Raw genomic sequence first — 12,711 nt, 5'->3', positions numbered from 1 at the left:
TATCTTAGTTTAGTTTTTAGTGCTTGTTATCATTGGTGGACTTGTTTATTGGTTTGGTTGCTCTCTTCCTTTTTTTAAATTTTTTTCCTTTTTTCCCTCTTTGTGAGTGTGTGTGTATGTTTCTTTGTGTGATTTTGTCTGATTAGGTTTACTTTTACCATTTATCCGAGGGTTCTGTCTGGTTTTGTTTCTTTGTTGTTAGTTTTTTCTTGTTTATTTTTTGTTTGTTTTTTCTTTCTGTAAGTGTGTATGTGTATGTTTATTTGTATAATTTTGTCTGTTTAGTTGTGCTTTTACCATTTGGTTTGGGGTTCTATCTGCTCTTATTTTGTTTTTTCTTCCTTTTCTTCTGAGTCATGCAGCTGTGAGGGTTTGGGTGCCCCGCCCAGGTGTCAGGCCTGAGCCTCCGAGGTGGGAGAGCTGAGTTCAGGACATTGGACCACCAGAGACTTCCCGGCCCCGCATAATATCAATTGGTGAGAGCTCTCCCAGAGATCTCTGTCTCAACACTAAGGCCCAGCTCCACCCAACAGCCAGCAAGCTACAGTGCTGGACACCCTATGCCAAACAACTAGCAAGACAGGAACACAGCCCCACCCACTAGCAGAGAGGCTGCCTAAAGTCATACTAAGTTCACAGAGACCCCAAAACACACCACCAGGTGTGGCCCTGCACACCAGAAGGACAAGATCCAACCCCACCCACCAGAACATAGGCATCAGTCCCCTCCAACAGGAAGCCTACACAAGCCACTGAACCAACCTCACCCACTGTGGGCAGACACCAAAAATAATGGGAACTACAAACGTGCAGCCTGCAAAAAGGAGACCCCAAACACAGTAAGTTAAACAAAAAGAGAAGACAGAGAAATATGCAGCAGATGAAGGAGCAAGGTGAAAAACCCTCAGACCAAACAAATGAAGAGGAAATAGGCAGTCTACCTGAAAAAGAATTCAGAATAATGATAGTAAAGATGATCCAAAATCTCGGAAATAGAATGAGGAAAATACAAGAAACGTTTAACAAGGACCTAGAAGAACTAAAGAGCAAACAAACAATGATGAACAACACAATAAATGAAATTAAAAATTCTCTAGAAGGAATCAATAGCAGAATAACTGAGGCAGAAGAACAGATAAGTGATCTGGAAGATAAAATAATAGAAATAACTACCACAGAGCAGAATAAAGAAAAAAGAATGAAAAGAATTGAAGACAGGTTCAGAGACCTCTAGGACAACATTAAATGCACACCATTTGAATTATAGGAGTCCCAGAAGAAGAAGAGAAAAACAAAGGGTCTGAGAAAATATTTGAAGAGATTATAGTTGAAAACTTCCCGAACATGGGAAAGGAAATAGTCAATCAAGTCCAGGAAACGCAGAGAGTCCCATGCAGGATAAACCCAAAGAGAAACATGCCGAGACACATACTAATAAAACTATGAAAAATTAAATACAAAGAAAACATATTAAAAGCGGCAAGGGAAAAGCAACAAATAACATACAAGGGAATCCCCATAAGGTTAACAGCTGATCTTTCAGCAGAAACTCTGCAAGCCAGAAGGGAGTGGCAGGACATATTTAAAGTGATGGAAGGGAAAAACCTACAACCAAGGTTACTCTACCCAGCAAGATCTCATTCAGGTTTGACAGAGAAATTAAAAACTTTACAGACAAGCAAAAGTTAAGAGAATTCAGCAGCACCAAAACATCTTTACAACAAATGCTAAAGGAACTTCTCTAAGTGGGAAACACAAGAGAAGGAAAAGACCTACAAAAACAAACCCAAAACAATTAAGAAAATGGTAATAGAAACATACATATTGATAATTACCTTAAATGTAAATGGATTAAATGCTCCAACCAAAAGACATAGACTGGCTGAATAGATACAAAAACAAGACCTGTATATATGCTGTCTACAAGAGACCCACTTCAGACCTAGGGACACATACAGACAGAAAGTGAGGGGATGGAAAAAGATATTCCATGCAAATGGAAATCAAAAGAAAACTGTAGTAGCAATTCTCATATCAGACAAAATAGACTTTAAATAAAGACTATTATAAGAGACAAAGAAGGACACTACATAATGATCAAGGGATCAATCCAAGAAGAAGACATAACAATTGTAAATATTTATGCACCCAACATAGGAGCACCTCAATGCATAAGGCAAATGCTAACAGCCATAAAAGGGGAAATTGGCAGCAACACAATAATAGTAGGGGACTTTAACGCCCCACTTTCACCAATGGACATATCATTGAAAATGAAAATAAATAAGGAAACACAAGCTTTAAATGACACATTAGACAAGTGATTTCATGAGCCAGGTTTTAACCTAGAAGCTGGACATCCAGCAGGGAATGAAACAGGTAAAGCTCCTACTGTCGAGGTGAGTCATCTCTCTAGTTCTAGAACATTACCCTTAATGGAAGTTTGGGGTCAGTAATCCAGTGGTCTGCAAATGTTTTCTGTAAAAGGCCAGAGAGTGACTATTTTACATTTTGAGAGACACATCTGGTCACCTCCTCCCTTCCCCTCCCTTGTCTCCTTCTCTTTTCCTTTTTTTAGCAAACTTTTACAAATGGAAGTTAAATATAATTTTTAAATATTTTCATAATATTATATATAATATATTAAAATATAATTCTTAGCCTGTGAGATACACAGAAACAATCTGTGGGCATATTTGGCTAGGGACCTGGTTTTACTGGAAGTGACCAGATGCACATGGAATTCATAAACGTGAAGAAGCATTTCCCTCCTTTAGTTCAGGCTCACATCACAGCTTCCAGCCACAAATGGCCCATAGAGGTCTGGGGTTTGGGCGAAATTCTTTGCCTCCCTCCCACCTCACCATTCCATCCCACCCTCCTTGCAGTTGCAGGGAAGCCCTTCCCCACTGGAACCTTCTCGTTTTTCTCTCCCTTCTTCTCTCCATCTCTCTCTTGCTTCTATGGCCTCTTGGTCCTGAAAAACCCTCTGCTTCTTTCATTTCCCCCAGTCCCCTTCTCCTAGCTCCTGGTCAGGTTGCCAGATTGTCAATCAACCATTCAGTCCCACCAGGCTCCAGGTGGGACTCCCTGGGTGGTACCAGGTCATTGCTGCATGTTCCACAAGCAGAACATCTAGTAGATAGTCTCTGTCTGACTTTGCTACAACTGACTGCCTCTTTGTGTAGCTATGCTTCTGATTATGTTGATTATTTTGATTATTAGGTCTTGGTTTGCGCTAACCTCCAGGAAAGTGGTTTAGGAAGAAGGAAAAATTCCAACATCTAATCTCATGGCTTGCACAAGGACCCGCACCTGTTAAATGGTAGAGCTGGTAGAGCTTGGGAAAAAAAAACAACCCAGAGCCAAAATCAGGCTCTCTCTACCCTGCCTGCTCTTTCCTAAAAAAAAGTAGGAAGACATTTCCATGCTTGAGCATATGAAAGAAAATTACAGTCTTGGGAGTATAATTCTTGCACAAGTGTTGGGGCCATGGCTTTTTTAAGGCATTGATTGTCTGTGGATCTGCACAGGAAGCCTGCGTCCTTTAGGTGGGGTGGGGTCCTAGCTGAAAGCATGCTCTGTCCCCATCAGTCACCACTGAGTGAGAGATACATTTTTTTTGTTAATGTTGAGTGAAATGATCATTTTTAAAGGCTGATAACCTAGAGAGAAAAAAAATGGTTGATAAGATGGGGAAGGAAGATATTAATCATGGGTATTAATCAAGTTGGTATTGCACATTGATGGAGCCTTGAGCTGTAGGGGACCTGCAGGAACAACCAGTGTGAGTTTTCCTGTCTCATGGGTGGACAAATACCTGGAGACCAGAGTCCAAGTGTCCTGGGAGAAGCTGGGACATAGGGGATCTTGGGAAGAGTTTGGCCCACAGAGATCCCTGGAGGGAGGGCTGACTTTGACTTTTTTTATTATTAATTTTTTAATCTTTTAATTTATTTTTGGCTGCATCAGGTCTTCGTTGCTGCACGTGGGCTTCCTCTAGTTGCGACGAGCGGGGGCTACTCTTCGTTGTGGTGCGAGGGCTTCTCATTGCGGTGGCTTTTCTTGTTGTGGAGCATGGGCTGTAGGTGCGTGGGCTTCAGTAGCTGTGATACATGGGCTCAGTAGTTGTGGCTCACGGGCTTAGTTGCTCCGTGGCATGTGGGATCTTCCTGGACCAGGGCTCAAACCTGTGTCCCCTGCATTGGCAGGCGGATTCTTACCCATTGCGCCACCAGGGAAGTCCCTGACTTTGACTTTCTGACTAGCCAGGCTGAGACTGTCTGTCTCTGGGGCTGAGAAAGACCAAGGGGAACACAGATCTGTCCCCCAGAACTAAGATCTGTCCCAGGAACCTCCGAAAGGCGGTGCTCAACACAACCAGTGTAGGGAGAGGTAGGGCTGCTCCTTCACCATCAGACCTAACAAAACCTAGAGGTTGACAGGTGTGTTATTTCCTATGGCTGCTTATACAAATTACCACATACCTGGCAACTTAAAACACAGCCTCTAGGGCAGATTCCACTACTTACCTCTTCCAGATGCTGCTGGCTGACCACACCTTTTGGCTTATGGGTGCATCTCTCCAATCTCTTCCTCCATAGTCATATTGATTTTTCTTCTTCTGTCTGTGTCAAAGCTCTCTCTACCAATCTTATAAAGACTCTTGCGATGGCACATAGGGTTCACAGGGATAATCCAGGACAACCTCCCCATTTCCCATCTCATGATCCTTCCGTTAATCACATCTGCCATAATCCTACCCCCACCCCCAGCATCAGTTTTGTGGGCATAAAGGTAACAGTCACAAGTTTCACGTGTTCAGACATGGATATATTAGGGAGTCATTTTTCAGCTTACATCAATAGACAACAAAGAAAAAAACGAAATAAAGAGCTCTCAAATGCTTCATAAATAGAGGAGCAGGGAGAATGAGAGAGACAGAGACAGAGACAGAGAGAGACAGACAGAGAGAGAGAGGTGAGTAGGGTAAGTATTTTGGACAGTCTCATCTTATTAGGAAGAGAGATAGCCACAGGATTTGGGGGAGGTTAATATTACATTTGGTGGGAAAAAAGAGTATGTTTTGATTGGAATAAAGAGCTGGTATCTAATTTCCAAGGATAGTTGAAACATACATCCAATTATGACCAGTGATAAAAGGAAGGTAAATATCAAAAGGTATAAGTATGTTTGACCCTCCAAATGGATAGATGGCAAAAAAGAAAATAATAGAATTTTAGTTAAAGTCGGAAATATATGGAAAAGAAAAAGGAGTAAACAAGAAAGCAATGCATCGTAAATCTAAATTATGATGAAGGAGCACATGGGAGAATAAATTTTCCAAAGAGAACCAAAACCATATTTGCCATCCCACAATGTGACCTTGGGACTCCCCAGGTGGGCTTTTATGACCACATCAACTAGTATGGGAGAGGAGGACAAGTGACGCCCTGTGACTTCTGAGTCTACACAGTACTGTGAGGAAGGCCAAGCCACATGGAAAGGATTCATGTAGTTGTCCTGACCACAGCTCCAGCTGAGGTCTTTGCTTACAGCCAGCATGAACCACCAGACATATGAGGGAGGAAGACTTAAATGGTTTCAGTCCGGCCATTGTCTGAGAGTAACCACAGGAGACAAGGAGACACCCAGAGTGAAAATGACCTCATTGAACCTAGTCAGAGTCAAACACCAGAATTGTGAGAATTAATAACAAGAAATGATTGTTTTATAACACTACATTCTATACTTAGCAAAAATATTCGTCAAAATTGAAGGCTAAATATAGATTTTTTTAGACAAACCAAAGATTAGACAACTCATCACAAAAAAATGGAAAAGAAAGTTCTTGGGATAGAAGGAAAATACACAGATAGAAAATGGTACCTAAACACAGGAATGAAGAGTAGCAAAAATAGAAAAAGTAGATTTTTTTCCTTATTTTGAAACTCTTTGATCGATATTGACTGTTTATAGCAAGAAAAAAAAAAAACAATTTGCAATGTATTGTGGAGTTTATAACATACGTAAATTAAAGATAAGACAACAATAGCACAAAGTACAAAAGGGAAAAAATCAAGAATATTGATGTAAGATTCTTGCATTTTACTTGAAGAGGTATAATGTTATTTGAAGGTATACATTGATAAGTTAAAGATTTATTGTAAATTTTTAATCTACTGAAAAACATGTAAAACAAAGAAGTATAGCTTATAAGCCAACAGTTGAGTAAAACAAAAACATAAAAACTCCTCAAATAACCCAAAAATATGGCAAGAGAAAAAATTAAAAACACAGATGGGTCAAATAGGAAACAAATAGAAAGTTAGTAGTCTACCCTAACCATATCAGTGATCACATTCTGTAACAAAAATTATAGCAATTCATTCATTTATTCATCCATTTATTCACTAACTATTTATTGAGTACCTACTATCTGTTAATCACTACAATCTTATTGAGAATACAATGGTGTACAAAAGTGTCAGAGTCCCAGCTCTCAAGGAGCTTTGAGTGTAATAATGGACACAGATGAGTAGCTTGCAATTAAAATATATTGTGATATATTCTTTGATAACAGAGTGGGTCAGGCTGGGCCTCTACCCCACACCATATATAAAAATTAACTCAGAATGGATCAAAGACCTAATTGTAACACCTAAACCCAAAAAAACTCCTAGAAGAAAACAAAGGACTAAATCTTCATGACTTTAGATTTGGCAACGGATTCATAGATCTGACACCAAAAGCATGAACAACAACAAAAAAAGGAGGTAGATTGGACTTCATCAAAATTAGAACTTTTTCATGTGTCAAAAGACACTATCAAGATTGCAAAAGACAACCTGCAGAATGAAAGTAAATATTTCCGAGTCACGTATCTGATGAGGAAATTGCATCTAGCATATTTAAAGAATACATACAACTCAATAATTAAAAGACAAACAATCCAATGAAAAACTAGACAAAGAACTTGAATAGACATTTTTCCAAAGAAGATACACAAATGTCCAATAAACACTGAACAAATGCTCACCATCATTCATCCTTAGGGAAATGCAAATCAAAACCCTAACCTGACATCTACTAGGACGACATAATAATAATAATGATGATGATGATGGAAAATAAATAACAAGTGCTGTCAAGCATATGGAGAAATTGGACCCCTCATACATAGCTGGTGAAAATGTAAAATGATGCAGCGCTGTGGAAATTGGTTTGGCTGTTCCTCAAAGAGCTAAAGGTAGAGTTACCATATGACCCAGCAATCCCATTCCTAGGTGTGCACACGAGGAAAATGAAAACGTACATGCACACACAGACCTGTGCGTGCATGTTTACAGTAACATATTCATAATACTCCCCAAAATGGAAGCAGGCAGATGTCCATCAAATGACCAATGGATAAACACAGTATGGTACCTTCAGACAATGGAATACTATTCAGCCATAAAAAGAAATGAAGAACTGACACATACAACGTGGATGAACCTTGAAGACATCAGCTGAGTGAAAGAAGCTGGTCACCAAAGATCTCACGTATTGTATGACTCCATTTATATAAAATGCCCAGAGGTTAAATCCAGAGACACAAAGCATATTAGTAGTTGCCAGGTGATGGGGAAAGGGGGTAACAGGGAGTGACAGCTTAATGGGTATAGGGTCACCTTTGGGGGTGATTCAAATAGTTAGAAACTAAGAAGAAGTGGTGGTTGCGTAGCATGGTGAATGTACTAATTGTCACTGAATTTTACACTTTAAAATGCTTATTTTATGTTATGTAAATTTCACCTCAATAGATAGTGAGGGAGACTTAGAGATACGGTAACTAAACGCCATGCGTAGACAGTGTCTGGATCCTAATTCAAAATAACCAACTGTAAACAAAGTTTGGGAACCAGTTAGGGAAGCAATGACTTGATATTTGATGTTATTAAGGAATTATTTTTTACAGTGTGATATGCTACGGTGGGTATAAATTCTTTTAACTTCTTATAGTTAAAATAAAATTCTGCGTAGGATTTGCTTCAAAACAACCCAAGGGGGAAACGGTTTGGGAGGTAGGGGGAAATGATGTTGGCCCCATGTTGATAATGACTGAAGTAGATTATACGTATGTGGGGTTCGCTATGCCATCCTATGCATTTTGTATATCTTTGAATTCTTCCATAATAATAAGATGAAAAGCAAAAAAAATCCTTGAGGGCAGGACTGTGCTTTATTTCCCAGTACTTAAGGCATCCTTGGCATGAAGTGGGCACTCCATAGTGAATGAATGAATGAATGAATGAAACCATGCATCTCATCATAGCCCCTGTTGTACCCTCTCATTGATGAACATTAAGAGAAAGAAATGACGATCCTGAGAAGTCACGGAAAAGTGAGAGTGTGGGTATTTATGTCCAGGCAGTGGATGTGCAGATTAAAACTAAAGTCGTAAAAAACAAAGCTGGGAGAAAGTGAAGTCTGTCTCACACCCATTAACCATGAAATCTCTGTTTCTGCACTCAGACTGGAGGCCACCTTCATGCCATCTCTGCCACCAAGCCAGCTCAGGAAGAATTCTGAGTTACAAAAGTTTTGTAAACACTCTTTCTGTTGAGTACATATTAACTTTTCTGTTTATGCTGCATTAAAGTGGAAAGTTCTATTGATTTGTATTTACCATTTAAAAACCACTCCAGCCAAAATGAATAAGCCATCACGATATTTGAAAGAGTCATTAGCCAAGCTCCTAGGAGGCACGATCAATGACCTGAGCTGCACTCCTGTGACGGACACAACTGCAGCAGGAGGTGTCCCAGAGGAGAGAATGACACCAGGAGAGGCTGGAGCGGTGCTCCAATGAGGTCAGTGCTTCCCTGGTTTAAAGAATGTCCATCTGCATCATTAGGTTTCAGTTTTACGGCAACCTTGAGTGGTCAGGAGGGCAAAGGCTGCAAACACCCGAGACTCAGCCCAGGACCCCAGCCCCGGTCTCAGGGAGCCTCCCATGCTCACAGCTCTTTCTCCTCCACACATGGATTCCCACACAACCTGCACTGAGGGGTCAGTTGTTTTCCTCACTATGGGTGATGGGCCAAGGGAGCTTCAGAGCAGTCTGTGTCATCCCAGGAGACCAGCCTGTCACAATCCTCCCGGCAGAGATGAGCTTCTGTGCAAAGGGCCCTGCAGACTTGCTGAGTGTCCCCAGCTCCTCTAAGGTTCAGACGAAGATTTCAATTTCAGGTGATTGTGGGGCTGTGAGTGAGGCTGGAGTTTTGGCCCCCAACCAGCTTGGTGAGCAGCCCACAGTTCACCTCCTCACAAGACACACACATGCACCCCTCAAGCTCCAAGAGCTGCACATGTGAGCAACAGGCTGTGGGGTGCCACCTCACTCTGCCTCCATGACTTTGACCATACTCTTCTCTGGGCTGAAATCTTTTTCTTGGCTCTCTGCTGATCCATCTTCCAGTCTCAGCTCAGGAGCCACCTCCTCCAGGAAGCCTTCCAGGAACTCTCTAGAAATAAAGGCCTGTTGGATTCCTCCTATGGAGTCAATTGATGATTCCAGAGTTTTCCTTGTGGGCCACTCACAAGGCCATGATGGCTCTGGATGAGCAGAGTTCAGAGGCTGCTGCCGCCACCAGTATCCAGCTCACTCCCAGGGCTCACCCCGACGTGGACCGCACACCCTCTCCAGGTGCTGAGTTCAACTGACCTTTTCCTGCTGATGACTTTCCACACAGAAGCAGGAAGCCTACTTTTCCTGGGGAAGATTGTCAACTTATTGGGATCATGCCCCCTCGGGTGTACTGGATGACTCCAAAGGACAGAGCAGGGAGGCACCCTGGGTGGTTCTATACGGCCCAGGAGACATCCCCGGACATCCGGGTTTCCATTGCTTCATCTAGAAGTGAAATGGGAAATATTGGGGTCGGCCAAAAGGTTCGTCCCCGTAAGATGTTATGGAAAAACCCGAATGAACTTTTTGGCCAACTCGATATTCTGAAGCAGTGATGCAGGCAGACACTCTTGTACAAGCTTCATGCCGCCGTGAAAGTAACCACTGGCCCACGTGCCAGGAGCCTCTGTTGCAGAATCGGGTTTACTGAGATATTCCATATACCCTGGCTCCCTTGCCTGGTTTTCATGGGAACCTATGGGGTGAGGGTAATAAAGGAGGTCAAGGCTGTATCATCGAGAGCACACCTCCTATGTACCAGGGGCTTTATATATTTTATCTCATTTAAAAATTATTTCCCACAACATATAAACAACAGTTAAGCTGAACCGTATGAAATTGATTATATTTGACCTTTTTTTTACCTGCAGATAAGGCACTTTTGTATAGTTCCGCCTAGTACTGTTTCTCCCTTCTCTTAGCTGAGGATCAGAGCTTGAAAGACACGCCCCAGCTCACTCAGCTAGAAAGTAGCCAAGCTGGGATTCAGGTGTGTTTTATTTCAAAGCTAGACTTTCCATTCTCATTCCTTTTCTAAATCGGTGATTTTCAAGCTTGTTTGTGTGCACACGTCCCCTGAGGATCTGTTAGAAAGCAGATTTTGATTCAGTAAGTCTGGCCCGGGTCCTGAGGTCAGGCATTCCTCACAAGGTCCAAGGATGCTGAGGCCTCTGGTCGGGTGACCGCGCTCTAACAGGTGCTAAGTGCTCCTGTCCCTGTGACCCCAGGAGGGGTTATGTGGGTTTGGTCACCAGGGCACTGGAGCAGCATTGGCCCTTCAGCGCTTGTGTGGAGCTGAACATAATCGTGGCAATACCTTTTTGAAGCCTGCAGACAAAGCTTGCTGTAGGGTTACCTATTAATGAGTGCTTTGCAGGGAAATAAGTATTTTAAATAAAGCCTTTTTGCCCATTCTAAGCTTACCGTGGGTGCCTGTCACTGTCTGTGGGCTGTGTTCCACGTCAGTCACAGCAACTGGGACTTTGGCTATCAGCCGGCTCACATCCGTGTTCTCCAGCTGCACAGAAGGGAACCACACAGGCTCTGGGGCCAGACACACCGGAGATCAGATCCCGCCCTGGCGCTCACCAGGTGCCCACCTGGAACGGTAAGAGAACAACAGGCAACACAAAGAGCCGGGCTGAGTGTCAGTCAACAGGTTGTAACATATGATCTCATTTAACCCTCATTTAATATTTTACATTTACTCTCACAGATAAAACTTACTGATTTTTTTTCTCATCTCCAGTGAGAAGGTGCCCACCAAGCACCAGTAAGTCAATAAAGTTAGCCTCCCAGAAGGGGGAGCCCCAGAGTCACTGAAGGTATCCCCTGAAAAATAGAGGTAAAAAGTACTGGAAAATGGGTGTCTTGTCTTTTGTTTTTTTCAGGGTTGACAATGAGGACCCCAAACTCAAATGCTTACAGGGATAGGTGGACCTAGCGGGGGTTAGGGAAAAAATAACAGCACAAGTTCAGTGGTGGATGTCAGCTGAGCTGGTGTTGGGAAGGCATAGGGAGTGGTGGGGACTGGGGTAAACTGGGTCTCATCTAAAGGGGGCATCCAATGTTGGCCTGCCCATGACAGTGGCTTAGATGAGACAAAAATTTAAATTCCGACCTCACATAAAAGTGAGCTGGCATGGTACCTCTGCTTTACCCAGGCTTACTGTAAACTGTGGGTCTGCCACGCCTAGGGTGTTTTCCTCACCTGCACACTTGAAGACCATGCACAGTGCTTCCACATTCCAGCCAACAGGAAGGGAGCAAGGGAAAGGGTACACCCCATGAGTTACACACGTCTCTTCAGCTCATCTCCTATTGGCCAGAACCTAGTCACGTGGTGCACCTAGCTGCAAGAGAGGCAGAGACGTATCATTTCTATCTTAGGTTACCATGTGTCCAGCCACAAATTGGAGGGTCTTTTATTTTAGAAGGGATGATTGGCTATTGGGGACCCCCTAATACACAGCCTCTGCCTAAGTTCCTGCCAGCCTCAGTTGGGTATCACCTAACAGAAAGGTATCCCAGGGTTGCTGGCTTTTCAATATTTGAAGAGAAACTAAAAAGCCAGGTTTTTACGTGAAAATGTTCCCATTTTTGATGCTGACCACTAATTCAATTTAAAAACTTCTCCGCTGGCCAACAGCGTGTAGGGTACATGAGCACACAGTGGGTCTGGAAGGCAGCTGTGCAGAGCAGAGAGAAGTCAGCAGGGTCCCTAAGGCTGGCCCTACGAGATGCCGGCATCAGGACCTCCGTTAAAACCCGGTCCTGGAGTGTGACCTGCATTGAAATCATGAGACTGTCCCCCAAGAGTGAAGATGGCAGCTACAAAGCAGCTTAAATCACAAGACGACATTTCAGAAATGTTTGCCCACGTGTTACAAAAGATGTACCACACTCATTTTGAGACTATTTCTGTTAATAAAGCCAGTTTCTACAAAAATCATTGTTATAACAACATAATCCGTAATTTTGCTGAAATGGAGGCAAAACTAATAAATATTATGAAACATATATGAAGATTTGTGAATTATGTATATCTTTATTTCTCATCGAAACATTATCAGCCCATCACCAGACACCCAAGACGCATGCAGTAAGTATTCGATTCAGTCATGATTGATACTTTGCTGATTTTCAGTCATGTAAAACTATAGCTGGAGCCAGAATTTTCAATTCTACTGTTTTAAAGGTATCAATTTTCAAGGGATGGATTTTATTCAGAAGTTTGCTTTACCCTGATGAGTGGCTTT

General features: G+C 42.4%; 1 protein-coding gene across 1 annotated transcript in view; it reads right to left on the bottom strand.

Annotated features, from left to right (window-relative positions):
* LOC101333068 (serpin A3-8-like) overlaps positions 1 to 11,682 on the bottom strand; it is a 147,836-nt gene extending 136,154 nt beyond the window's left edge. Inside the window, 2 exon segments of the mRNA XM_073798913.1 lie at positions 10,877 to 10,996; positions 11,664 to 11,682. Coding sequence (XP_073655014.1) covers positions 10,877 to 10,996; positions 11,664 to 11,682 — 139 coding nt within the window.
* Positions 11,683 to 12,711: the final 1,029 nt, after the last annotated feature.

The sequence above is a fragment of the Tursiops truncatus genome, chromosome 2 (assembly GCF_011762595.2).
Source record: "Tursiops truncatus isolate mTurTru1 chromosome 2, mTurTru1.mat.Y, whole genome shotgun sequence".
NCBI classification, from domain to species: Eukaryota; Metazoa; Chordata; class Mammalia; order Artiodactyla; family Delphinidae; genus Tursiops; species Tursiops truncatus.
Note: the sequence above shows the minus strand (reverse complement) of the source record. Positions and strands in the feature narration are given on the sequence as shown.